Source organism: Mytilus edulis, chromosome 5, assembly GCF_963676685.1.
Source record: "Mytilus edulis chromosome 5, xbMytEdul2.2, whole genome shotgun sequence".
Classification (NCBI taxonomy): Eukaryota; Metazoa; Mollusca; class Bivalvia; order Mytilida; family Mytilidae; genus Mytilus; species Mytilus edulis.
This window is the reverse complement of record NC_092348.1, coordinates 58498041-58525970: the sequence shown is the minus strand read 5'-3', so window position 1 is coordinate 58525970 and position 27930 is coordinate 58498041. Positions and strand designations below refer to the sequence as shown.

The following is a 27930-nucleotide window of genomic DNA, read 5'->3' as shown; positions in this document are numbered from 1 at the left end:
CTGCGACGATACAAATACTTTACTTTAGAAGATAAATAAATATCTTTATAAACAATGAATTAAAAAATTAAATACCAATAACACATATAGACTGAATAAGCATAATGTAAATCATTGAATAAAGAAATATGAAATTCATAGTTATACTGACCCCCCTTTCTATACTTAATTACAAATTACACCCATAAGCAGGGGCGGATGCAGGAATTTTCGAAAGGGGGGTGCTAACCCAGGGCACCCAGGGCAAAGGGGGGTGCAAAACATATGTCCCGATACAAATGCATTGATCGGCAAAAATAAGGGGGGGTGCCCCGGAACCCCCCCCCCCCCCCCCTGGATCCGCCACTGATAAGAGTGTAAAATGCTTAACAATATCATGCAATAACAAATATATAATGATGACATTTACATGTACATTAAAATAAGGGGATAAGACAAAACAAAACATTAAACACAACAAATGACCTCAAGCGCCCCCTGTCCTAAGTACGATAGACTGTTAAAAGTCCAAAGATTCCACTTGCTGACTAGTGGTTGGATTTAGGATATATTTCATTTTATTATCAGAAAAATCTTTGTATTGAGTTTTCAAATCATTAAATAAGACATGTCTTTTTATTTTACATACTAAAAAGAAAAGGGATTCATCATCCAGAACTTTGCACTTATTACAAAGTTTTTGAGAACATGGAATATATTTTTTACATCTTCCAGTTTCAATAGCAAGGGAATCGTCCCTTATTCTAAATTTACATATAGTTTTCTTGTAGCAAGATTAGGGTATGTCAAATAAGATTCTTGTTTATATATTCAGCTTGTATAAGCTTAAACAAAATATGTTTGCTTTTTTGCTATGTTGGTCAAGATCGATATCTTATTGTCATATATTTATCGTAGCAAGATTAGGGTATGTCAAATAAGATTCTTGTTTATATATTCAGCTTGTATAAGTTAATACAAAATACGTTTGCTATTTTGCTATGTTGGTCAAGATCGATATCTTATTGTCATATATTTATCTAAATCTTTGCTGAAATTCATTTCTATAGTGTTTTTTTTTTATAGTTTCTTTTTTGTTTTTGTTTTTATGATAGTTTCGTTTTCGGATGTGTTAATATTCTTGTCCAGTCGAACCTAATATGATTGACATATGCCTGAGAACCATGAGTATATACCTTGACCATGAAGTGACTGAAAGATAGTAACACCCCCAATGATTTGCATGAGAACCATGAGTCACATATATCCAACTACTAGTATTTAAAAGATCATGTGACTTTGGTGACGCATAGGCAGTCAACTTTTTAACTTATAACTACCATTTTCTATACTTCTTATGAACCCTCTTATTTATTTTTCTTGTCGCTAATTTATTCTTCTTATTTCTAATAGGTTTTTTTTCTTGTCGCTTCTAGTCGCTACTTGTCGCTAAAATTAATCTTGTCGCAAATTAGTGAGACCGCAAAATTCGTTTCGTTATTTTTAAGAATGAGACTGGTTCCCTCAATTCGTTACGAGGTCCAAGAACCAGAGTAACTGAAGGTCAGCGGCGAACAAGACACATTTAGGTTGCTGGAAGTTCTTATGATTAGTAAACCTTTATCGTAGCCCTTCTAACATATAAAACGGACAGTAATATGCTTACTGCAATGCACTCAACTGTTAAAAATAGTACCATACATAATAAAACTGAATTACCAAAATAAAATGGCAATGGTCAGCACAAAACTCACACAGCATGCACAACAGACCAACAACAAAATTATACCAACTCCTCTGAAGATATTGAAAGGGGGCCTCAACAAACACATGCTTCAAATGAAACCACTGCTATCAACACATTGGCTTGATGAGTTTTGCAAATGTATCCTTGTGTATTGACTATTGTCAGATTGTATTTTCTTCTTCTTTAGTTTAGGTTTCAAGCGATCTTTCAATTATTGAAGATTATTCGCCGGGCGTTGATTGACTATCAAATTTATAATTTAGTATTTTACACTTTAGCAACAAAAATCAAAAACAACAAAATTAAAAAAAACAACATAACGTATGTCATGTATGTATGTATGTACATTTCAAAAAATAAATTGTGATAAAACTATCATGACTATATACATTTGATAACAGAATAGTTTGTAGGGATAGAATATGGGAATGAGAGCAGATTCTGAGATCATACTCTTGAATCCCTGTACTGTACTGCATGATACATGTATTATTTGTTGTGGCAGATGATTCCAATTAATTATAACAGTTCGTGGATAAAATAAATATTTTTAACTGTCTTTAGATTTTAGTATTTGCCTGTGTCGATTGCTATGTCTGGTTCTATTGTCTAGTGGGATCAAAGAGGGTTTGGATGGGGTTAAATGATTAGAGAATAAAGCCCTTAAAAAATGAAGATTAGAGAATAATGGGCAAAAAAAATAAAGATTAGAGAAATGCATGGTCTAAAAATATAATGAATATTGAATGATTAATAAAAGAAAACGCTAAAAATTAACTGTTAACAAAATTTTCCCTTCTTAAAATTTAAAGAAAATTATCAAAATTATCATTGTAAAAATATAATAAAAGTGAAAACAAACTTGGTAAACATTTTTTGGTTTTGTGATAACAGACTATATAGCATTCAGTCAATGTGAACTGGTTTCCGATACTTCTACTCGGACTTTTAATTCAGTGGCGGATCCAGAGGGGGGCGTAGAGGGCGTACTCGGATTTTAAAAAAAATAAAATTTAATGATTAATCAGACTAGACTTCGTGAACATGGTGAACTTTGCCATTTCCCGTGTACTACTATTTAATTTTTATACGACAATTTTGACTTATAAAGATATTTTTCGCTGGAATTTAGCTGATTATCAAAGTCATGTGATTCCATATGGTGGAGTTGACCTGCAGTGCGTCGAATAAAACGTCTCAGTCATTTTGAAATTCAAATTACAGTATAATACACATTGCATAGGCTGAGAATAACAATCATGACACCTTCATAGCGACACAGGATTTAGCAAGAACATATTGACTTCTATTTCACTATTCCACCAAACAGGAAGTAATGCTCTATAGACTATTACACTCTCATGAAAAAAAAATTCCACAGCAATAGTATCTAACTACTGAAACATGTTTAACCCCAAACGCCCCAGCCTATTTTAAAATAATATAGCTGAATAATGATCCCCAGTTAGTATAAGCTCTATATAGATTTAAAGTCGTAAGTACGAACCAGAGACAGTCTTGGATATTTGAGAGGAAAAAAAATAACTCTGATTTTTGCCTTAAACAAAAATTCTAGACGCAAAACAAAAAACTTGTCCACTTTTTTGCTATTAGAAACGAAAATTCCCAACAGAATTATTTAACATTAAATGAACATGATGAATAAAAGCGGGCATATTTTTTGTGGCAGGGGTTTTCATGTCTGACCGGAATGTCTGTTTTGCCGAACTGATATATATGGAATACTTTTTTCAAGACCAGACTGCAACCTGCCTGCTGGGTGTGGCCTTTATGTCTTCATTTGTCGGCCTGCATTCATAAATTCGTTGTCATTTCAGACTCATTCTTAGCCTTTGATTGATTCGGAACCCTTTACTTCCCTTAATGTTGTTGGGTGAAACATATCAACCAAACATTTGGATAAAAATTACTTGTTTGTCTTTTTTAACTCGTGTCGGTCGTATTTCAAATTCAATCGAATAGCCTAGCGTATATCTTGTTAACAACAAGAACTCTGTGAGGTTATTCTAACTTAACTTGGTGCAGGAAAATTGGTTCGTTAATGATATTACAACAAACGTGCGAGAATTTTCCATGCCTATGTTTTACTGACAAATCACACATTAAATGTATCAGTACATAGCTCTTGGATCCAAACTATCATTAAATGATAAAAATTAATAGGGAGATACAGCATCTAAAATGTCCAACCCTTACACCTTACCAGCAACTACAAAATATGCATGCCCCACGCCAGAAACCGTTTAAAAAGTGCACATTTCACTTATTTTATGTTTAATTTTAGTCCTAAAAAGGGGCCAAAAAAAGATTTTGCTCCGCTCCGCTCGGCGATCTTTACAAACTGCAGTCCCTCTTTCAAAAAACCTGAATCCGCCCCAGTTTATAGCTGACTATGCGGTTGGATTTTGCTCATTGTTGAATGCCGAACAGTGACCTATAGTTGTTAATTTCTGTGTCATTTGGTCTCTTTGAAGAGTTGTCTCATTGGCAATTACACCACATTTTCTTATATGTAGTCAAAATCACTGGAAAGAACTGATGAGAACTTGGACTTGTTACTTCAAGGAACTAGCACTTTAATCATGCAGAACAATACACATCAACACGTCATTGTTGAGAAACAAATGAAAGCATTGCTGTTGTTTGGAAATCACCGTTCTCATTCATTTCAAAGAATGTTTTTTATTTTTTTTTTAAAGATTAAAGAAAACTGGGGAAAAAATTAGAGAATAATGCGTAAAAAATCACTTTTAAAGAATAGACTTATTTTTTGAAGATTAGAGAAAAAAGGGGTGAAAATTAAATGTTTACAGAATAACAGACTCCCCCATTCAGACCCTCATCAAAAGGTTATGTGAAGGGACTGCAACAATTTCATGAATTCAATTTAGGTCTGTCATTATTCAGTAACTGAGCTGGTGTTATGGAAGCGGTTGCATGAGAAGCGTGCTGCTCTTCTCTGAACTTTTTCAATTTGTGAGATTTGCTGTTTTTTATCATGTTGATGTGGGTCCCAAATTGTTGAGCAGTACTCTAATTTTGGTCAGACAAGAGCTTTATATGGATGAGCTTTAACTTTCAGTGATGCTATTTTTAGGTTTCTACGAATAAATGATAAGTTTAGAAACATAATTAGTCCCTGGATCATTAGTATTCTATATTTAAAGCTACAATAAAATTAAATCACTTCTTCTAGTGATGAATTTGTACTCCATAAATAGGTGATTATTAAAGAAAGACAACTCTAACTTCCAACCTTTATGAAAATAATGTTACTTGAATCAGTGATTCAGAAAATCACTTATTTAAGTAAGTCCCCTGACTGATCCATATCCAAGGGTCGAATTTAAGCTTTTTTGTGTACTGGCCAGCCGGACAAGTGGACTGAAAACTCTACTGGTCCGGCTCCAAATCTACTGGTCCTGTAAAAATGACATTAATTTGACAAACACTAATATAAATTTTTCACATATTGTACAGTTCATTAAATTCCGATCTACTATATAATGCAACCATTCACGATCTTTTTCCCATGATTTTTGGTATTTGCGTTTCCTTTTGTCACTTTCATATACTTTATTTTGATCTTCCTTTTGATTTTCAGTTATCTTAATTTTTTTGTCCGGCGGTTTAACTCCTTCCAAAAATTTCCACATTTTATATTGTTGTGAAGGACGCTCACCTGAGATATCAATTAACTTGATCAATTGTAATACCCCCTCCCCCAGTACCGTGTAATTGATTTCACAGGTAAATTGTTTTGTAAACAAACGGAGATTGCGATGCAATCAGTGATTTTTATTGACAAATTTCTACTGGTCCGGACGGACCAACAGCTGACAAAATCTACTGGTCTGACGCAAATTTTACTAGTCCCGGACTACCGGACTAGCGCTAATTTCGACCCCTGTCCATATCCCTTAATAATTTCAGTATTACACAATCAAAATACATACACCCTAGCTAGCCGACCTGACAACACAAACTTCGAAAATACACCCATCAAAAAATTAAAAGAGACTAGTATGTGATATATATGTCATGTATGTTCTAAAATATACATGATGCATTATTTAAGTCTGACTTTATTTTGTAGAACAAAATGTTGGCTGCTCGTGTTTTGAGATCTACAGTGTCCTGTGTTGCACCACATGTTAGAAGAAATATCTCATCATGTTCAGTCTTAGCTCAAAAACAGACATCTAGTGGTGATCCAAATGACCTTATACAGCAGTTATTTATCCAGAAAATTAGAGAGTTTGATAAAAAGACCAAGTAAGTCACATATGTTTTTGTTTCAAGACTACACTGATGTGAAGATTTGGCCTTCTTCATTTGTACTTCATCATGTCAGTGAGATAGCTAGCTACCAAAGGACAAAAAAACTAAAGTCATCTATACCTCATGTCAAGGTCTAAATCATGTTTAGCCTTGAAAAAGTGTGTATAGATTCAACATGTTCAATAGAGACTTCCTAAGATCTGCCATCAATAGTTAAATCCCTAAGGATCTAGATAGAGTTTACAGAATATTAAATATTGAGTTGATTCTACAGAAAAATGGTATAAAGAAAAGAATAGAGAAAAAATAGCCAAAAATTAAAAAAAAAACTAATGGAGTTCTAAAATATAAAGAATAGAGAATTGTGTTTCAAAAGTATAATGAAAAAAGAAAAATGAGTGAACAATTTAAAGATTACAGAAATAAAGATTATTTCCCCCTCCCCACCCCCATCCAGACCCTCTACAATATCAAAGATTGATTGAAGTTGTTTAATACAAGTTCAAACCTCTGTATAAACTTATAAACTCCCACATTTTGTACACTCTGATGTTCTATATTGGAAAATGATTGGTGGCTGTACTTCATATTTTGTGATATGATACAACTTTAAGAGAGTGCAAAATATAGACACCCTGTATAACCTATTACATGTATTATATTTAACAGGTCAGCCGGTGGTAAAATGCCAGATGTTGATCCATCAGTACAGGCTAATTTAGATAAAGAAATGAAGAAAGTTGCTACTCAGTTTGGAGTTGCTGAAGGAAAAGAAGCAGAATTTTCTAAATTCCCAGCATTTAACTTCCAAGGTAAATATATATTGACTATGGGAAGATAAAACATTATAATCCAAAGCACATAACAAAATTAATACCAACCTATGTGTAAATCTATCTCTACATGTCTATGATATTAGTCTTTTTATCATCTGTTTCTTATATGCATTTACAATTTGTTCATTCAGTGTGTCGAGTAACTTTTTATCATGCTTATATTGTAAGTTTTCAAATGTGGCTAACAGCTCCTCTCTGTCGAAATTCAGGACCTAATTTTGCTTCGGCAAATTTTTGAAAAGTGATACTGTATAGAGGTTTATTCATGTTATTTTCGCGAGGTGTAAATTTTACACTTATTTTTTTCGCAGATAGAAAAAATTGCCAAAAATAATCCGCCAAATTAAAAGTGTGCATTTAAAGGTATTAATTAATTTTCTGAATCCACCAAAATAATAACTGCCAAAATATTTTGTATACCTTATTCACTGAAATTTTTTGAAATTTTACACCCCGCAAAAAATAACCCGATATACGGAAACAGCACTTCAATTGCCAGTTCTAACCAATTTGAGCATCAGTTACTATATCTAAAGCTAAGGTGACATCGATCGTAGATCTCAACACTATATATGGTTCCAGATTTGCTGATATTTAGAGAATTGTGCCAATTATTCAAAATCAATGATATTTCAGTATTAACCTTTGAAACTTGTTATGTTTTAATCAGGTATAAACAGGGCAAATTCTTTAGTCTGATTATTTTCTTTTCAACTGTTCACAGTTTGCCATCATTTTCAATGTTAATTGTACACAGAATATTGAAAAGAGGACTGGATTTTGGTTATGACAAGTAAAACATACCCTTGTGCATCTATTACATAGGTTTTCCATAACAAGCAACCAAATTTATAAAGCCTGTGTAAAAAATTTAAGGGATGACTTTAGCTTTACAATTTGAAATGCTTGGTCATATTGCATCATTGTAAGCAATATGACCTTCTGTTAAGAAAATCAAACTCTGGAATACACATTCTTGTTCTATAGAATCTTCTTGTAGATGTCTACAACCTTTTTGAACTATTTGATTTAAGTATTTTATCCTACATCGATCTTTTGATTTCGTCCCTAAAGATCTGAATTATAAAAAGATGTTTCAATGGTATGATTGCCAATGAATCAATTCTCCACAAGAGACCAAATGATACAGACTTTCACAACTATAGGTCACCAAACAGCCTTCAACAATGAGCAATTTATGTACAAAAAAAGAAAAGAAAACCAAATATGTTATAAAAGCTTATTATTACATAAATAAACATGTATATTTACATCAATGCATGGCAAAATGAGAAGTTAATAAATAGGCCATTTTACAGTCAAATAAGGCGAACACACATATGAGATGAACATTAACTTAATGTATGGCACTATGAGAACGTAAATAAATAGGCCATTTTACAGTTAAATAAGATGAACACACATATTTGATGGACATAAACTTAATGCATGGCAAAATGAGAACGTAAATAAATAGGCCATTTTACAGTCAAATAAGATGAACACACATATGAGATGAACATTAAATTAATGCATGGCAAAATGAGAAGTAAATAAATAGGCTATTTCACAGTCAAATAAGATGAACACACATATGAGATGAACATTAACTTAATGCATGGCAAAATGAGAAGTAAATAAATAGGCTATTTCACAGTCAAATCAGATTAACACACATATGAGATGAACATTAACTTAATGCATGGCAAAATGAGAAGTAAATAAATAGGCTATTTCACAGTCAAATAAGATGAACATTCATATGAGATGGACATAAACTTAATCCATGGCAAAATGAGAAAGTAAATAAATAGGCCATTTTACAGTCAAATAAGATGAACACACAAGTCACACATATGAGATGGACATAAACTTAATGCATGGCAAAATGAGAAGTAAATAAATAGGCCATTTTACAGTCAAATAAGATGAACACACATATGACATGGACATAAACTTAAAGCATGGCAAAATGAGAAAGTAAATAAATAGGCTATTTCACAGTCAAATAAGATGAACACACATATGAGATGAACATTAACTTAATGCATGGCAAAATGAGAAGTAAATAAATAGGCTATTTCACAGTCAAATAAGATTAACACACATATGAGATGAACATTAACTTAATGCATGGCAAAATGAGAAGTAAATAAATAGGCTATTTCACAGTCAAATAAGATGAACACACATATGAGATGAACATTAACTTAATGCATGGCAAAATGAGAAGTAAATAAATAGGCCAGTTTATATTACAGTCAAATAAGATGAACACACATATGACATGGACATAAACTTAATGCATGGCAAAATGAGAAGTAAATAAATAGGCCATTTTACAGTCCAATAAGGCAAACACACATAAAAATATTTGTCAGTGCAAACAAAATAATATTTATATAAAGTTTAGAACCTGATAATTTTTGTCTTTAAGATTCAACATATATTTTTTCATGCTGCCGATCAAATATCTTCAACATCCTACACATTACCTGAGTACAAATGTATAATTAAACTAGCTTTACCAATATCCATCTTTCTGACATAGTTATGTTGGCCAGTTCTCTAACAGTAGTGGGTGTTTTTTTTTATTTTGCTTGATTTAAAACAAAAATAATGTGACTTATTAATTACAATCTGTATGGGATGTCAGTTCCCAATTCATTTCTTCTCTTTAAACTTCTTTTTATACACTTTAAATGGGAATTGACAAAGCATTCCTTGGTATTATTAACATCTTACTTGAGTCCTATGAAAGTATATATTGGCATTGTTATCACCAGGAAGTCACAATTATTTTCTTGATAAGCAAAAGCAAACTTATTTGTTATTATACATGTTATAATATCTAATACTTGAAACCAAATGTAAAGTAACATATACTTTCATAGGAAACAATGAGAATTTTAATTCCTTGACCTAATTTGAAATGTCATTAAAACCTGTCTTTTCCTTTCAGTTCAGGTTTTGTATATTCAATAGATATTTTGAACCCAGCCACTGTTTCCAAGGCAAATTTATTTCTGTCCTTTGCACACTGATTTGCCCTTTTCTGAAGGTAATTGCTTGCTCTTTTGCTCCATGGAATAATAAGGTTACCGTCACCTAATCTCAAAAGTTTGCTATAATCTTTCAGATCTGTTAGAAGGATAATTGGTCTTGTGTTCAGTTGACATGTGCAAGGTACTTCGAATTGAATGTTTCGTTTTTTAAATGTTTCCTGAGAGAGCAAATCTTTACGTATGAAACCATCCACTTTCGTTGTGTTACCGGCATTTGAGGTGTTTAATTTAGCAATCTTCAGGACTGAAAGTAAAATTTAATTAAAATATTTTCTATAATCGAAATAATTTTAGTTAATATATTTTGTTTTAAAAGCAAATATGCCTTTCTTACATTTTTTTTAATGTCCATTATTTTATGCTATAATGCATATATACCATGTATCAAGGGTCCGGAAACGGTCATATATGCCAGTCTTGACCTAAACTGAAAGTATTTTGTCCTAAATGAGTAATTGGGATTTAGGACAAATTTTATTTTTTTACAGAAATAATTTCAGTCATTCAATGTCATTTCGTTGAGATCGAGTTTCTAACATTGTCTAAATCGCCATTTTGAACTTATTTTTTGTTTGTTATCCTTTTCCTGTAATAAAACTGTCACTCCAGTAAAGTGTTATAATCCTGAGGGCCCTTCTAATAACTATAGTAATGCCTCGTGGAAATATTGGCTAATGATCGCTAATCTCTTTACCTGTGTTTTTAATTAATTTTTTTATTGATCACGATCTCAGAACCAATATTTTAAAGAAATTAAAAGTTCATAACAACTGTCTGCATTATTTTATTACTTTTCTCAGCTTAGACAATTGTCAATTCTGATTTAAAATTAAATTAAAATTAAATTAATTTACGTAGAACCAGATATGTCTCTGGTAGAACAAAATATTGTTTCACTTCAAACACACGTGCTTTGTTTACTAATAGGCATGCTTGAAATTCTATTCCGCAAATTAGACACTAAATCGTAAATTCAAAATGATTTCATGCTAAATTAAACAAGTCCAACTATTATAATTAATATTCAAACACTATTAAAGGTAAAACAGTTCAAAAGCCGACGATTTCCTGTGAATTTGATAAACAAAACTAATCCCGAAATGAGTCCGGAATTGGTCGTTTTACTATTGTCGTAAAACATCCGGTTATAATTTTGGCTTCAAAATCGAAAGAAACGTAAGCGAAGTTTGAGAAATTTATTGTTTTGAGTCATTAAAATCATTTCATTTTTAGCTCACCTGGCCCGAAGGGCCAAGTGAGCTTTTCTCACCACTTGGCGTCCGTCGTCCGTCTTCGTCCGTCGTCGTCGTCGTTAACAATTTACATTTTGAACTTCTTCTAGAGAACCACTGAATGGAATAGAACCAAACATGGCATGAATGTTCCTTATGAGGTGCTGACCAAGTGTTGTTACTTTGTAGCCGATCCATCATCCAAGATGGCCGCCGGCGGGGGACTTAGTTTAACATAGGACCCTATGGGAAATGCATACAAATGACTTCTTTTAGAGAACCACTGAATGGAATGAAACCAAACATGGCATGAATGTTCCTTATGAGGTACTGACCAAGTTTTGTTACTTTGTTGCCGATCCATCATCCAAGATGGCTGCTAGCCGGGGACTTAGTTTAACATAGGACCCTATGGGAAATGCATACAAATGACTTCTTTTAGAGAACCACTGAATTGAATGAAACCAAACATGGCATGAATGTTCCTTATGAGGTGCTGACCAAGTGTTGTTACTTTGTTGCCGATCCATCATCCAAGATGGCCGCCAGCCGGGAACTTAGTTTAACATAGGACCCTATGGGAAATGCATACAAATGACTTCTTTTAGAGAACCACTGAATGGAATAAAACCAAACATAGCATGAATGTTCCTTATGGGGTGCTGACAAAGTGTTGTTACTTTGTAGCCGATCCATCATCCAAGATGGCCGCCAGCGGGGACTTAGTTTAACATAGGACCCTATGGGAAATGCATACAAATGACTTCTTCTAGAGAACCACTAAATGGAATGAAACCAAACATTGCATGAATGTTCCTTATGGAGTGCTGACCAAGTGTTGTTACTTTGTAGCCAATCCATCATCCAAGATGGCCGCCAGCGGGGGACTTAGTTAAACATAGGACCCTATGGGAAATGCATACAAATGACTTCTTTTAGAGAACCACTGAATGGAATGAAATCAAACATGGCATGAATGTTCCTAATGTGGTGCTGACCAAGTGTTGTTACTTTGTAGCCGATCCATTATCCAAGATGGACGCCAGCGGGGGACTTAGTTTAACATAGGACCCTATGGGAAATGCATACAAATGACTTCTTTTAGAGAACAACTGAATGGAATGAAACCAAACATTGCATGAATGTTCCTTATGCCGTGCTGACCATGTGTTGTTACTTTGTAGCCCATCCATCATCCAAGATGGCCGCCAGCATGGGACTTAGTTTAACATAGGACCCTATGGGAAATGCATACAAATGACTTCTATTAGAGAACCACTGAATGGAATGAAATCAAACATGGCATGAATGTTCCTAATGTGGTGCTGACCAAGTGTTGTTACTTTGTAGCCGATCCATTATCCAAGATGGCCGCCAGCAGGGACTTAGTTTAACATAGGACCCTATTGGAAATGCATACAAATGACTTCTTTTAGAGAACCACTGAATGGAATAAAACTAAACATTGCGTGAATGTACCTTATGAGGTGCTGACCAAGTGTTGTTACTTTGTAGCAGATCCATCATCCAAGATGGCCAGCAGCAGGGGACTTAGTTTAACATAGGACCCTATGGGAAATGCATACAAATGACTTCTTCTAGAGAACCACTGAATGGAATAAAACCAAACATGGCATGAATGTTCCTTATGAGGTGCTGACCAAGTGTTGTTACTTTGTAGCCGATCCGCCATCCAAGATGGCCGCCAGTGGGGGACTTTTGAATGAAATTAAACATGTTCCTTTCCTTATCAATGAGGTTGTGTTGTCACTTTTAGCCAAATTTTATATTTTTTCATATGATTTCAAAAACCCAAGTAGAATCAGGTGAGCGATACAGGCTCTTGAGAGCCTCTAGTTAAACTGTTGCCTTTCTTTTATTGCTCAAGATCGATTTTAAGGAAAATGGTAGGGAAATTTCTGAAGTAAATGCGATGCAACAGTTAACAAGTTCGTTAATGCTACGAGTATGACTGTATAAGCATACACACAATCTTTGTTTGAAAAAGGGCACCAACTTTTAAGTTATCCCAAAATGACCGAAATCAGGTGAAAAAATTTCCGGATCCTTGCCATGTATACCAGCTATGAAAATGATGAAATATTGGGAATTCTTCAATTTAATACATGTAGTATTTTTTTGTGAAATATTTAGAAAAAGACATGTTTCTTCAGACATCTTGTTTTGTGGTCCTTTTACAGCATGTCAAATGATTTAAGTGCTTTATGTATTGTTACAAATATTTGATTTAGTTTTGCATTATAACAGTATAAGGCAGTATTCAACATTATAATAATAGTTTAAAAATTATCCTGGAATTTTACTACCAAATCAATAAAGTAATTTGTTTTAAGCTTACCAAATTGTTTACATAGATTAGTAGCCGACTCCAGAAACTCTTTGACATTCTGGATGCTGTGTAAGTTACAGTAAGAACATATTCCATAGTCGTTATACCTAGGTAGTGTAGGATGGACCACATCTACAAACTCTGTGCTATTTTGATGGCAGCTGTAAATATAATATGAAACTTTTTTAAGTCAGTCAGTATTTAATTTCAGATTGTGTTTGACAAAAAGTCTACAATAAAAAAAAACTTCCAAAAACCAAATAAGAATCCACAATGATTAAATGTATTAAAATATTTGCAACTTGCATATGTGTATATACCATTATAAATCTATTTTTTTTAAGAAACTTATTTTTGAGCTTTAATTCTACTTTTTTATTCCCGTACTGATGAGGTCTGTCTGTCTGTCTGTCTGTTGTGAATTTCAAAAGCTTTTGTATAACTAGTATAACCTTGCCACATTTTGTATGTGTCTGTCCCATTAAACAATTGGTACGTAACTCAGTCATTCAGTGGTTGTTTTTTGTTGCTGTGTTACATATTTGTTTTTTTTTCCTCATTATTTTGTACATAAATTAGCCATTAACTTTTTCATTTGAATTGTTTAACATTTGTCTTTTGTTGGGCCTTTCATAGCTGACCTAATGTTAATTTCTGTGTCATTTGGTCTCTTGTGGGGGAGTTATCTAATTGTCAATCATACTGCATCTTATTCCTTTTTAAAGTATTTACTTTTTCCACCATTCTATGATTTTATAGGTATTGCCTATTTACATTTTCTCAACACTCCACACCATGGATGTTTGCATTCTGTGATGGAATATTGTGAGTGTAACTGGAAGCCCTGTTAAGATGTATTATTTTCCTACCTCTGTTTGTTTGTTTTTAAGTAAATTGTGTTGTCACAACAGATTTTTGTAGTCTTGGTATAACTTTTGATTCCACAGCAATCTCTTCCTTCATCTAATCCCATCTTATCCAAAATTCCTCCACAGCATAGGTCTGAGGTCTCATTATATGGGTGGCTACCACACATATCAGTTTTATTAATAATACCACCTAGCTGGCATCTATGTGTAATACTTGAATAGGACTGACTTTTCTCAATGTCAGAAGGGACACAGCAGGTGTCATGATATGCAGCAGATTTTGTAATTATTTTGAATGTTTCACCATAGAAGTTGTGTTTTGTGCAGCAAACATCTTGGTGGCTGTCGTAACTGGCTTTTCCACAGCATCTGTATTCAGTAGATTTAACAATAATGTCACCTCCTGTAAGAAAAAAAAATAATCATATAAAAATATAAAAAAGAAAATGTGGTATGATTGCCACTGAGACATCTGTTCACAAGAGACCAAAATGACACAGACATAAACATGATTAACAATTATAGGTCACCGTACGGCCTTCAACAATGAGCAATGCCCATACCGCATAGTCGGCTATAAAAGGCCCCGTTAAGACAATGTAAAATAATATTTCAAAAACGCCCATCTGCATGCCTAGTATTTAGATTATGGATTCCTTGTGACAAACTTTAAAGAAATAAACCATTTTTGGAAGCTTGAGTTTATGTTTTTGGTCAGTTTGATGAGTAACTTGTTAGTTTTCAAACCTTCAAAGAGCTTGTGACAGCTAGCACGTTAAATATCTGACTCAGAGTGTCGGTCTAGAACAAAGCAGGGTACATTTAAATATTCATATATGACATTAACTTGTTCTCATTCTGAATGCATGTTCATATAAATATGCTGCTGGATTTTAACTACAATTATATATCTAAAATATTCAAGTGAAATGAAGCTGAATAACTGTGATAAGAATTAGTGAAAAAATAAAGACGTAATTTCAGTATAGATCTTAGGAACAACCACTTTCTAACTGAAAAATAATAACAGAAGTAACTCCTCAATCTGAGAGACAGTCTTAACTTTCCACACTGCACTGCATGAGAAAGAGGGACAAAATCAACAGAGTTGTCATTCAATATTCAATCTTGTTTGAAATTTAAAAAAATTGCAGGCTTTATTTTCTTAATTCTTTACCACAAAAAGTTTTGTCATGACGAAGTTTTAATTACAGTGAAACAAATTTGTAATAGATGTAAATACATAAACTACTGGTCTTTATATATCAACTACTGGTCTTTATCAGTAGTGATGTTATACTCTTTCAATAACCATATAAGAGGGCCACATTGGGGGTACCCAGGCATGTTGCCAAATGACGTTAATAGTACTTTTTGGTGCATGATGATAAATTGTACCATTTCTATAAAAAAAATCGACTGATTTTGACAAATCCAAAAATAAATATAACGATAACTGTTTGAAACCTCCAACAAATTATGGTAAAATTTTAACCAATTTGAAGCTAAATTGGTAGCCTAAAATGACTGTTTGACACCTGAGGGCAAGGCCGTAACTAGGCATCTTATTTTAGTGAGGCAAAATAATTGAGCCGAGCAAAGCGAGGCGAAAATTTTTTTTGGAGGGTATGAAATGAATGGTGCAAAATCCTGCATTCTAGGCATTTTTAGTGAGTTTGATAATGTTTTGAATTTGTACACTTTTTATATAAATTTTTCATATTTTAAGACTTTTACTAACACCAAATTTTTAACAACTTTATTTAAATTTATGTGTAAGATAATCATCCAAATATCACTGATTTGAGTCTGCTGCCAGAACATAAAACAAACATCGATTCAGTAGAGTTTGCCACATTTTTCTATGGCCGGTTCAGTCAAATCGTTTCAGAATCATGATTTGGTCTGCTGATATCCTTATCGCGATGAACATGGAGCATGACAAGACCGCACAATCTCTCGCCACTCATGTATGCTCTTTTCCAAGTTTTCAGTCGTTTCAGGGCAGTCTGTGTTTCTAAAGGTAGCACATTATCATCAACACAATGATCAATGTCTTCTTCCAATTCCTTCTCCATCAGCAATTCGGTAGCAGCTTTTGTTTGCAAAAGGGAATTAAGCTTTCCTGTAAGCACCATCATACAGTCGCAGTTACAAAATATTAAACTCGCTTTTATGCTGACAAAGAGTAGACAAACTAGGGATAGAATGAGATAACATACATGTATATGATTCTATTTATAGAGTAAGTATATATGATATGGGTACAGGGGAATTGGAATGGAGTTTTTGACGTTTACATGTAGTTCCGTAATTTCAAATTATTTCTGGAAATAGTTGGTGGTATTTTAGTTCCAGAATCTATAAATTCAGGGGTTAGGAGTTGGAGGTGTCCGATTCCGCAACCCCGAATATAAAGAAACGAAATTCCGTAGTCCCGAATATGTAAAGACAAAATCCTGTGTTAAAGGTTCTACCATTCCTCAATAATATCAAACTGGAATATGGGATATTTTTTTCAATTTTTAAGGTTAAAGAAACATGGGTAAAAACTAATCCATGCATTCATGTTTCATATTATTTATATTTTATTTAACTGTAAAGAGAAAGATTAAAGTTCGTGAAATGAATACGCAGATAGGACTGCCCCCTTGCGATGCCCAGTACTTGATTTGTCAAAAGTTGATGAAACGGAGAAATGAATACGCAGACAGGACTGCCCCCTTCCGAAGACCAGTACTTGATTTGTCAGTCTACTTATCGTTTTTGGATTGTTCTAATGAAGTTATATGCAATGCTCAGACTCTGTTCACAAAAAAAAACTAGTTTACTAGAATTATTCCTTCTTTACCTTCAGTGTCGCTTTTCCTTTTTCTGCAAGAGCCTGTTTTTAACTAAAGATCCATGATGATTATCGTTACTAGGTTAAAGTGTTATCGAGAAACATCACCCGTTGAGATGCTGAGTTATATCCAGAAAGAATAGTTTAAAAGGAATGATGACATGTTATAGCAACTAAGGTTGAGACAGAACAACAAATGACTATTATATTTATATATATGTATAAAAAAAAATAATCAGTGTCGAAATTTTAGTGAGGCAATTGCCTCACTTGCCTCAATGGTAGTTACGGCCTTGGAGGGTAAAGAACATTTATACCCTTTTTCAAATTCTGTAATTATTGATCAGCATGATTTTTGCCATGCTTCATTTGTGCTTAATCAGTACTTACCAGGTAGACAACAATGGTGAGAAGATTTGTTGTATCAGTACTTACCAGGTTGACAACAATGGTGAGAAGATTTGTTGTATATAACATGTCCACAACATCCTTGGTACTGGCTGTCATACAATCCATTCCCACAAAAAGCCTCTGTTGGTGATGTAATGTTAATAGGGAGTTCATTCTGACTACTCGGATAGAAATGGCCTACAAGTAAATAGATTTGTATGTAGATTAAATTGAATGCAGTTGTAGGCATTGAGCAATCAGACCTTTAATTTTTATAGGCGGATCCTTTCATGGGAAAAATTTGGTTGATTATATAGGAAATCACTGAAGCATGACTGGAGCGGGCCCCCCTTATGAAAAGTTCTGGATCCGCCACTGAATTTTCAAAAGTTAAGTAAAACATTTTAAAAGTCACCCCTACTATGCCTACAAGTGGTCTGTTATACATGTTTAATAGATGATAAAAAATATATTTGCTTTCCAATCTACATATTGATGCTCCAAAAAGTTCTGAATAAAATATTTATCAAGAAATGTTACATTTAAAAAAAGAGATTATTCAATTTTCCTATATGTTGATCAAGTCTACAGTATCAGTAGCCTGTCAACAGTCAAGATGTTGTGAGTTTAAACCCTGCATGTGGCAGCATATCCAATCTTATTGAAATAAGTTCTCATCACTTGCTCCTCGATAAAAAATCGAGGAGCAAGTGATGAGAACTTATTTTAATAAGATTGCAGCATATCTTATCTAGTTTCCTGCCAAAGTTAGATGGTTTTTCACTTGTCATTTTTACTGCCTCAAGATAGCTAAGAGTGCTGAGCATTGGGCTAAAAACACTAACGATCCAACATAGGTATTTATACATTCATTCCAGGGTTTCAAACATAAAGGAATCAGTATACTTCTTTATAGCTTTTTTTATAAACAATTCTAATATAAATTGCAAAAAATAGAAAATTACAAAAATAACCTTTTTCAAAGCACTCAGCATCATGTGGTATGGTCAAACTTCCATCACAACATTGTTCCTCAACTGTATTATACAACTTTGTGCCACAACATCTATAATGCTCATCACTATCACTGACATTATATAAGGTTCCAGAGCAACATCTTCCTTTCAGTATGTAATATTCAGTGTTGTTACATAAAGATTTAAATTTGAGTAAGACAATGCCTTTCTTTTTGCTGTTACAGTAATGTGTTGTTTTGTTGTAATATTCAACCCCACAACATTTCTTATGAGTTCCTATGCTGTGCGACTTTTTATTACCATTTCCATCACTGCAGCAAGTTGTTTTTTGGTCAATAGGTGTTGAACCACAGCAACTATTGATTCCTGGTTATAGAAATTAAATCAAAACTGTATTATAACTCATTGGAAATAGTTGTGCAATGAAAAAATAATCCTTTCAACAGATAAAGTGAAAAAATTAAATAGCTTTTATTTTTAATAGAAATGAATAGATTAATCTTTTAACAAGGGCATCAATATCTGTAAAAAAACAAAACAAAAAAAGACATGAAATACCATACCATACATTTGATTAATAAAATATTAAAATGTTGAAGATTGAATCACATAATCTCAAGTACCCTTTAGCAGGGTTTCCGCTGGCGGTCGTCATTTTCGCAATTTGCAAAAAAATGATAATTTTGGTGATTAAAATTCGTCATTGGCGAAAGAAATATACATTTATAACGAGTTATTTTCAACCATCTTGTTTATTTACTTTTTTCGGTTTTCTCAGACTTTACCTGATCGGAAAATACTCGGAATTCACCTTGATCTCTTTAAGACTTTTACAGAAAATCAATAATCAGCTGATTGCATTTTCAAGCTGTCGACAACAAAGGACTAATTAATAAAGGTGTTGATTGTGCATGTATTGTTTGACAAAATGCTATGGTTAAATGGCGTCTGTCACATGTCACATAAAGGATTTATTTACCACTTTGCGACGTACGTGTTTGAAGCAAACTTTTGACGTCTCCTCTCCTTCTTTTAATGATAGTCCAGAAAAGAAAACTGTTATTATGACGGAAAATGTTCAAAAGTAAGAAAAATCTCTGATTAAAACTATATCCTTTGACTTTGATATAGATAATTGATTTGAGTGGGTGCTTTAATGTAATTTCAGTGACACACGTGTTTCAAGCGTAGTTTTACTTCTCAACTTTTTCATTTACAATGGTCTAGAAAATAAAACTGTTGTTATGAAGAAATGTATTCAATAGGTTTGGAAGATCTGGGAACAACCCCTCGAGGTGGCGAATAAATAATTGACCCAGGGGAAACCCTGCTATAGTTTATTTTTATTTTTGGTATAATTTTTCTTCTTTCATAAAGTCATAAGAATAACACTAATGCTGAGTTCACAGGTAATTCAAATTTCGATTCACATTAACTAATTCGAATTTAGTTAAATTTGCATTCGAAACGTTTTACATGCTAATGTCAATTCTAACTCAATTCGAAGTGCAATGCACATCAAATTGGCTGTACTGTCCGAACAACGTTAACTTTTAATTCGTATTAACAATAACATATTTCTAATGTGAATTGGATAATTCAAATTAGCTAATTCGAATCAATTCCAATTAAAAAAGAAGCGTGTGTGAACCTGATAAGGGAATTTGATCTGCATTCGAATTAAATGTACATGTGAACGAGGCATAAGTTACCATATTACCATTTATTTTTTCATACAAGGTGTTGTTACAGCAGACTTCTTCTGACTTTAGGTAATGGATAGCTCCACAACAGCTTTGTTCTTTGCCGTCTTCTGCAAACTTTTTGAACACATCCTTTATACAACATATCTCAGTTTCAACATTAAATGTTCTTTCTAAAGTAAAGTAGGAAAGAAAGTATTGATTTTTTATTATTTTATTTGAAAATTTTGTTGAAGTCTTTAGGTTCAATGTGTGTGTTTTTATTGTTGTTATGCAATGATTAAAGTTGTAATTGTCATATATTTAGTGCCTTTACCAAGTCTGGCATTCTATACCATGTGTTATTTCGAAGTAAAGTAGTCTAATTTTTTTTCCAGGAATCTGGAATGGTCTGTTGAACATTCTCAATATGTTTGGTTATGTGATCTTTTTTATGTAATCAAACCATGTATTAAGATTTTTAATATTTGGGCCCGGTTATCAAATTGGTCCACATTGAGGTCTAAAGGGTCTAAAATTGAACATTATATGATTTCATCAAAAATTGAATTCTTGGATTTCTATGATATGCTGAATCTAACCATGTATTTAGATTTTGGATATTGGACCATTATAGGTAAATGTCCAATTTAAAAATTTTCAGTTTTTAAGTTTAAGTTCTTAGACCACATTCATTCTGTGTCAGAAACCTATGTTGTGTCAATTATTTAATCACAATCCAAATTCAGAGCTGTATCAAGCTTAAATGTTGTGTCTGGACATACTTGCTCAACTGTTCAGAGTTCGACCTTTTGCGGTTGTATAAAGCTGCACCCTGCGGAGCATCTGGTTAATCTTAAGATTTCAAAAATTAACAAGAAAATTTCTTCCAATATTTTTGTTTGCCAGAAAAAGGTGGGGTGGGGTTAACTCTCAACATCATACTATGGTGAATTCTTGGATTTCTATGATATGCTGAATCTAACCATGTATTTAGATTTTGGATATTGGACCATTATAGGTAAATGTCCAATTTAAAAATTTTCAGTTTTTAAGTTTAAGTTCTTAGACCACATTCATTCTGTGTCAGAAACCTATGTTGTGTCAATTATTTAATCACAATCCAAATTCAGAGCTGTATCAAGCTTAAATGTTGTGTCTGGACATACTTGCTCAACTGTTCAGAGTTCGACCTTTTGCGGTTGTATAAAGCTGCACCCTGCGGAGCATCTGGTTAATCTTAAGATTTCAAAAATTAACAAGAAAATTTCTTCCAATATTTTTGTTTGCCAGAAAAAGGTGGGGTGGGGTTAACTCTCAACATCATATGATAGTGTACCCTTATTGCACAAAAGCAAAAAATTGAATATAAATTTAAATCATCTAACCAATTCTATGTCCTTTGACTACAGTTATTCTTTGTTGTTTAAATGAGATACTATTCTCATAAAAACCTGACATAGTTTCTGAAAATGAGATTCAAGAGTATATATTTTTAGAAAATAATTGTTTTCAATTTGAAGAATTTCCTGTTTACATAAAAGGAAATTTAAAATATTCATTCAGTTTCATAAGCATATATATATAGATAAGTAAAATCCTCAAAAACTTACCACTGCAGCAGTCTAACTCCTGTCCACGTTCATTGAATATGGATGCTACTCCAAAATCACAGCACAATTGTCTTTCTGGATCATATTCTTTCATTGAAGACATGCATCTTTCCACTGCAGCTTCTCCAATCGCTAATGTTAACGCTGGAAATGATATAATAAAATAACAAGGTTAGCACTGTGAGGAAGTTTGAATTTATTTTTATCTATTTGATCATGGAAGTAATATTTAAACTTAAATATTACTTCCATGATGTTTAATTGTCCTTCCATGATAATAGTCTATTATTCTATCCTAGTTAACACATATAAAAACAAAAAGCTGTGGTTTTAAGTAACTTGAATAATTTTGCGGCCTATAGCCTATCGAGGCATTTATGTAGCAAACAGAGATTAGACAGAGATCGAAGGAATATAATGACTGACATTATTCAGGTTAGGTTTCAAGTTTAAGTTATAAAGAAACCCACAGAAATATAAAAATAAATTTTGTGAATTTAAAGAAAAAAACCAGTTAAATTTATGTGCATTTGTCGCTTCTGTTACGCAGGGAATCTGAGTCTGGGTGTATTTTGAATAAACCGTGAGTTATTTTTTAATAAAGAAAATATAAAGGAATCCAATAAATATGAACATTAGTTAATGAACCCTAATGTGACAGCAACACAACAACAACAACATTCTAAATTACCCCAATAATAACAAGTTCTGATTGATTAAATTTTGTTTGGCAACCTCAAAATGTTTTGAATCAATATCAATTATATGGAACTTCAAAAGTTTACCTCAGAGGCAGATTTTGAGGGTTTTTCTGGGAAAATATTGGTTGATTATATAGGGAATCACTGAGGCATATCCAACATTTCATGTCATTCTTTGGTAAAATACTGAAGACATATATTATATGTTGATACTTAATCACCAATAAAAAACTTTTGACAAGTTTACTGCCGGAGAGTCCCTCATTGTTTATGTATAAAGGAAATTTTCATTTCAATTGAATATAAAATAATCTAATACAGATGTAGTAGATAGTTTATTGAGGAAAACACATCGTGCCTTCACTCCATTAACAAGTTTCTAATTCTGATTTTTTGAAAGACAATTGTAAATAAATTGTGAATATGAAAAATAAAAAAATAAGGTATTCAACAAATATTCAGCACATCTTTATTTTGAGAACATGATTATAAATTATGTAAATTGATCAGAACTAACAGTTTATGTCAGATTTATATAGCCTCTTACCTAACAACAAATAATAGATATTCATTTTTTGTGTTTATCAGCTGATTTACTAGATTAACTTCTCCTCAGATCATTGAAATGGCTGACTTTAATTTGTGTTAATATATACTGTGTGAATTGTGAAAATTCATTGAGAAATTTTCACAGGTAAACAGTTTTTTTTAGAAAAAAAACCAATATTTGAGATAATACATATAAATATAGGGTCATTTTTTTCCCTCTTGAAGTTATACAATAAACCTAAATAATAATTATAAATAGCTAAAAAAAAAAAAAAAGTACTGACATAAAATTATATTGGCGAAACCCAGATGTATTTTATGTACTGAACATTTCAATTAACGTGAATTTAAAAAACTGGTGTATTTGGAATGAAACAAATGTAATTTCAATGAAAACTACAATCTGATATTGGTCATATGCTATTGAATTTTATCATATACTTAGCATTAATATGATAGCTTTTGCATATGTGTAACGAACGGAAGTACACAAGCCATAATTTCCCACCCAGGCTGATAACCCATATCAGCCCGGTCTGATAACCCATATCAGGGGCGTCTCGTGCAAAAACCCATAACAGTGCTTCTCGTGCAAATTACTTCCGGTTTTTCCGGTACCGATTGTTTACTTTGCCATTGTGACGTCAGATAATTTTTATGACGACGTCAAAATTAACGTGAACTTTTGTGGGGATAGTTACTGGTTAAGTACTTGTTAACAAATGCCATTGGCAATTATGAATCATTTTATAGTACATGTAGTACAACAAACCTGGAGTAATAATGACCATAAAACTCTTCTTAATTTTCAATGTTTCAAAATGTTACCATACATATATATGGAGGTAGAGATGCTGTTGTTGGACAATTATAATATATATTTGATTCATAACTTAACTTCTTTATAAAGTTTTTGCCTGTTTTAGTTGTTGCATTTGTTAACAGTTTATTTGCCTTACATAAAACTATTGTCGGAAGTATATGATAAAGCGATTAATACATGGCCTTTTCCATATCAGCCTGGGTATCATCCCTCGACCCATATCAGCGCCTCGACTCCGTCTCGGGCTGATATGGGGGTCTCGGGATGATACCCAGGCTGATATGGAAAAGGCCATGTATTAATCTCTATGTACCATATAAGGCGATTATGATAAGTCGAGCTTTTTTTTGGAAATTTTTTTTAAGAATTATATACGGTAACTGGATAAGACTAAACAGTATTAGTGTCCTATTATATCATGTCAAGACTTTTATGATGTATGAAACTTTAAAACAGTATTAATTACTGTAAATTCAGAAATTATTGCATGCATTTATTATTGCGATTTTGTCATTTTAAACTTTTAAGTTTTTTAACTTTTAAAAAATTTTGCGATTTTTATTTTTACGATTTTGAGAAAAATCCTGTTTACTTCATATAAAATATTTTAAAATGCGAGTTTGAATTATGGTGTTTACAAATCTGTCACATTTTTCGCAATAATAAAAACCTCACAATAATTTCTGAATTTACTGTACCTACTTTACAAGGATTTTTTTCCTATTTTCAGACTTTTGTTTAAGTACCTCATAAATTGTAAGGCCAAAAAAAAATGTCTGTACCATTTTTATCAGTTTCAACCCAGATCTTTTAAATGTTCTAAATGTACACATTGTACAACTATGAATTTGTGAACTGTTCCTATAGAACTTATAAAACAATTGTTGTTCTCATTTTTGTAAGCCAAATTTTCTTAAAAAGTGACCCCTTTGATTTTGGAATTTAAATTTTAACATCTTTATTTTTCATATTAAATGCATTTCATCAATGGTAAGAAATATTATGAGCAACCCTCAGGTCATTTATGCCTTTGATCTTTCTAACCTTTTTTTCTCTAAAAAGGTTCTAATTAAGATCGTCTCTTAATTGACAAGCCATGCATCAGGTAGAATGTTTTTATTGATCAAGTTGATATTTATTGTAAGAACTAGATATGAAATTTGCCTTTTCAGAATCTAAAGGACTATGGTTATTTCATTTCCATTGTTCCAAATGTTTAAGCCATTAACAACATCAGTGGCAGATCCAGGGGGTTCCCGGGGTTGAAACCCCCCTTTTTTTTTTAACTTCAATGCATTTGAATGGAATGGGAGCATATAGTTGGAACCCCCCTTACTCTGGGTTGGGACCCCCCCCCCCCCCCCCCCCCCCCCCGCTTTAAAAATGGATGGATCTGCCCCTGACCATTTTGGTGGACGCTTTAGCAAATATTACCTAGAATCCATTAGATTCTGAAATCATTTCAAATGACAAATTGTGCTTCAAAACTTTTCTTATTTGTCTTTTTTATCATGTTATGTTATACTAAATTGACTTAAATGAGGAAATGTGTCCTTCAAATTAATACATATTTAAAGTTTTCAATGTGCCATTTAGGCACTAAATTTCATCATTTGAAATTTAGGATAAACAAAATAATTAAAGTGGAACAATTCATTTGATGTGAACCTATAGAGTAAATCAATTTAAACTTAAGGTTTTTATTGAATTTTCTTTTTTTCTTACCTAGCAGTGATACAAAGATCTTCATTTTTGTTAATATGTGGTTAATACTATTATTTTTCACTGACCATTACGATTATATTCATTTATTTTTAGGATATTCCTATTTTTTATGGCAGGAACTCCTTTGGATAGTGTCCAGAAGAAATAACCGGTCTACTACAGTGTTAATAATACGTTAATTGACCAATAATTGGAGCAGAGATCTATTGTATATTTTTAAATAACAATGCTGTTCCTAATTATCAATGATTAGATTATAATTAAACAAGAAGGGTAATTAATGTGGTAAATTAAGTTTTTTGAAAGAAAAAAAAAAATTCCATGTTGTTCTATAATGGTTATGTTGGTTTCAAAAGTGGATTCAACATAAACTGTACATTATAAATTTTGTAGATTGTTTTAAAAGTACCCAAAAACACGCCTGTCTGTTGTATTATTGGCGATCTTGGTCATTTACCTATGTATGTTACTAGGAAACAAAAGTTGTTGAAATACTGGGTTAATATTATAAACAAGAAACCAGATATTGTATATGAAATATATCAAGTTCTAGTTGCTAACTAAAAATGGGAAAGAAAATTGGGCAACAAATGTTCGTAATTTACTTTTTTCAACTTGGATTTAATTATTTATGGTATGCACAAGAGAATGTTAATGTAAATTTTGATATTTTGAATGAATGTCTGTTAGATCAATTTTAACAGACCTGGGTGAGTCTGTAGAGAGCTCTGAAAAACTAATATTGTACAAAATGATAAAAACAGATTTTAAGATGGAACAATATATATTGAAAAATATCAATGTTAACATGTTGTCTTTTTAAGATTTGGTGTATTAAAACTAAATATGGCAGTGGCGGTTTTTTTTGGCCGATCAATGCATTTGAATGGGAGCATATAGTTTGAACCCCCCCTTTACTCTGGGTTGGGACCCCCCCCCCCCTTTTTTACTCTGGGTTGGGAACCCCCCCCCTTTTTAAAATGGCTGGATCCGCCACTGTATGGAAACTGGTCGTTACATAAAACAATGAAGGCAGGGTAGTATTTGTAAATGTTGTAATATGCAATGTATAGAGAATGAATATCACTTTATTATCCTGATTATGGTTTGTCCAGCATATAGACTTAAATACTTCTCAAAATATTATCATACATGGCCAAATATCAACAAACTGTATTCACTACTACAAGTTCAAACAAAAACTGTTTGATGTGTTTTTTGTGTGAAAGTTGGAAACTCAGAACTTTCTTATTAACGTAGTTTTATACATGCATCTAATTGTCTTTTTCATTAACAAAATGTTCATATTGTTAATTAATTATGTTCTCTGCAGTTTTGTATACCTATGTATTAATATAAATTTCATGTCACTTACACATGATAATGCTATAGCATAATTGTACTTATTGCAATAAACGTATTTATCTTATCTTATAATCAATCAGTTAAGGTGGTACCTAACACTACAGGGAGATAACTCTGTAAAATCAGCTAAACGTTTTAATTACACTGTGTTGTTAAGGGATTATTAAGCTTCTCAATGATCAAAATAAGTGTTTGTCAAACTGCTATATAACCAGTGTAATTTTTCTGATAAAACGGTTGGTTAAAATTTTTTAAATTTTTCATATTTTTGTCAAAGGGTCAAAGTAAGTACTTTGTCAAAATTTCAAGAAAATTAAACAAGCCAAATTAATTTTAGTTAAAGTGTTGGGTACCACCTTAAGCTTTGTACCAGTAAATAGACCAAGGTTTAACACCCAGCTGCCATTGTAGGTTTAATGGGTTTGCTGTTCAGTATAGAAGATAGGATCCAGAGACAGCTCCTCCAATACATTTATGTTTTATAGTAAAAGTTTCAGATTGTTCAACACAAACTTTAATTGGTTTAATTTATTTAATGGTTTGAATTTTTTTTTTTCAGCTGAGGAATTACAAGTATTTACTGAAGAACGTGGTGATATAACAAGAATGTTGGTAGAACAGTGTCTTGCACCAGAGGAATCTGAATTAGAGAAGAATGAAGAAGATCCAAATATTCCATATTTTGACAGATATGTTTAAATGGACAATATTTTTTTCAAATTTTGAATGACATTTTGATGGAACACAAATGTTTGAATTAGTTTAATAAGAAATATTTTCTGTGTAAAAAAAAATGAGTTTGAGTTAATCAATTGAGCACTGAAATCTGTTAAAGGAAGGACCTTGCAAGCTCAATGAACATTTATTAAAGGTAGATTTAGTG

At 32.5% G+C, this 27930-nt stretch overlaps 2 protein-coding genes across 2 annotated transcripts; one reads left to right on the top strand and one right to left on the bottom strand.

Annotated features, from left to right (window-relative positions):
- Nucleotides 1-1477: 1477 nt before the first annotated feature.
- Nucleotides 1478-27930, top strand: LOC139524057 (ATP synthase-coupling factor 6, mitochondrial-like). Its single transcript, XM_071318609.1, has 4 exons — nucleotides 1478-1567; nucleotides 5842-6022; nucleotides 6698-6840; nucleotides 27607-27930. Exons 2-4 carry the CDS (start codon nucleotides 5850-5852, stop codon nucleotides 27744-27746), a joined length of 456 nt encoding a protein of 151 aa, XP_071174710.1. The 5' UTR covers nucleotides 1478-1567; nucleotides 5842-5849; the 3' UTR covers nucleotides 27747-27930.
- LOC139522596 (uncharacterized) lies at nucleotides 9711-19802 on the bottom strand. The gene is made up of 6 exons (XM_071316062.1): nucleotides 19787-19802; nucleotides 18587-18955; nucleotides 17658-17810; nucleotides 14381-14783; nucleotides 13521-13672; nucleotides 9711-10173 (listed from the first exon to the last, which is right to left on the bottom strand). Exons 1-6 carry the CDS (start codon nucleotides 19800-19802, stop codon nucleotides 9803-9805), a joined length of 1464 nt encoding a protein of 487 aa, XP_071172163.1. The 3' UTR covers nucleotides 9711-9802.

Bases quoted from the DNA above. Each gene is read 5' to 3' on its own strand.
- LOC139522596 (XM_071316062.1), bottom strand. The intron at 14,784-17,657 runs GTAAGTACTGAT...TTTTTCTTACAG, and splicing joins TCACCATTGTTGTCAACCTG to GAGGTGACATTATTGTTAAA. The intron at 10,174-13,520 runs GTAAGCTTAAAA...TTTTACTTTCAG, and splicing joins TAATCTATGTAAACAATTTG to TCCTGAAGATTGCTAAATTA.
- LOC139524057 (XM_071318609.1), top strand. From the start codon at position 5,850: ATGTTGGCTGCTCGTGTTTTGAGATCTACAGTGTCCTGTGTTGCACCA. The intron at 6,023-6,697 runs GTAAGTCACATA...TATATTTAACAG, and splicing joins GAGTTTGATAAAAAGACCAA to GTCAGCCGGTGGTAAAATGC. The intron at 6,841-27,606 runs GTAAATATATAT...TTTTTTTTTCAG, and splicing joins CCCAGCATTTAACTTCCAAG to CTGAGGAATTACAAGTATTT.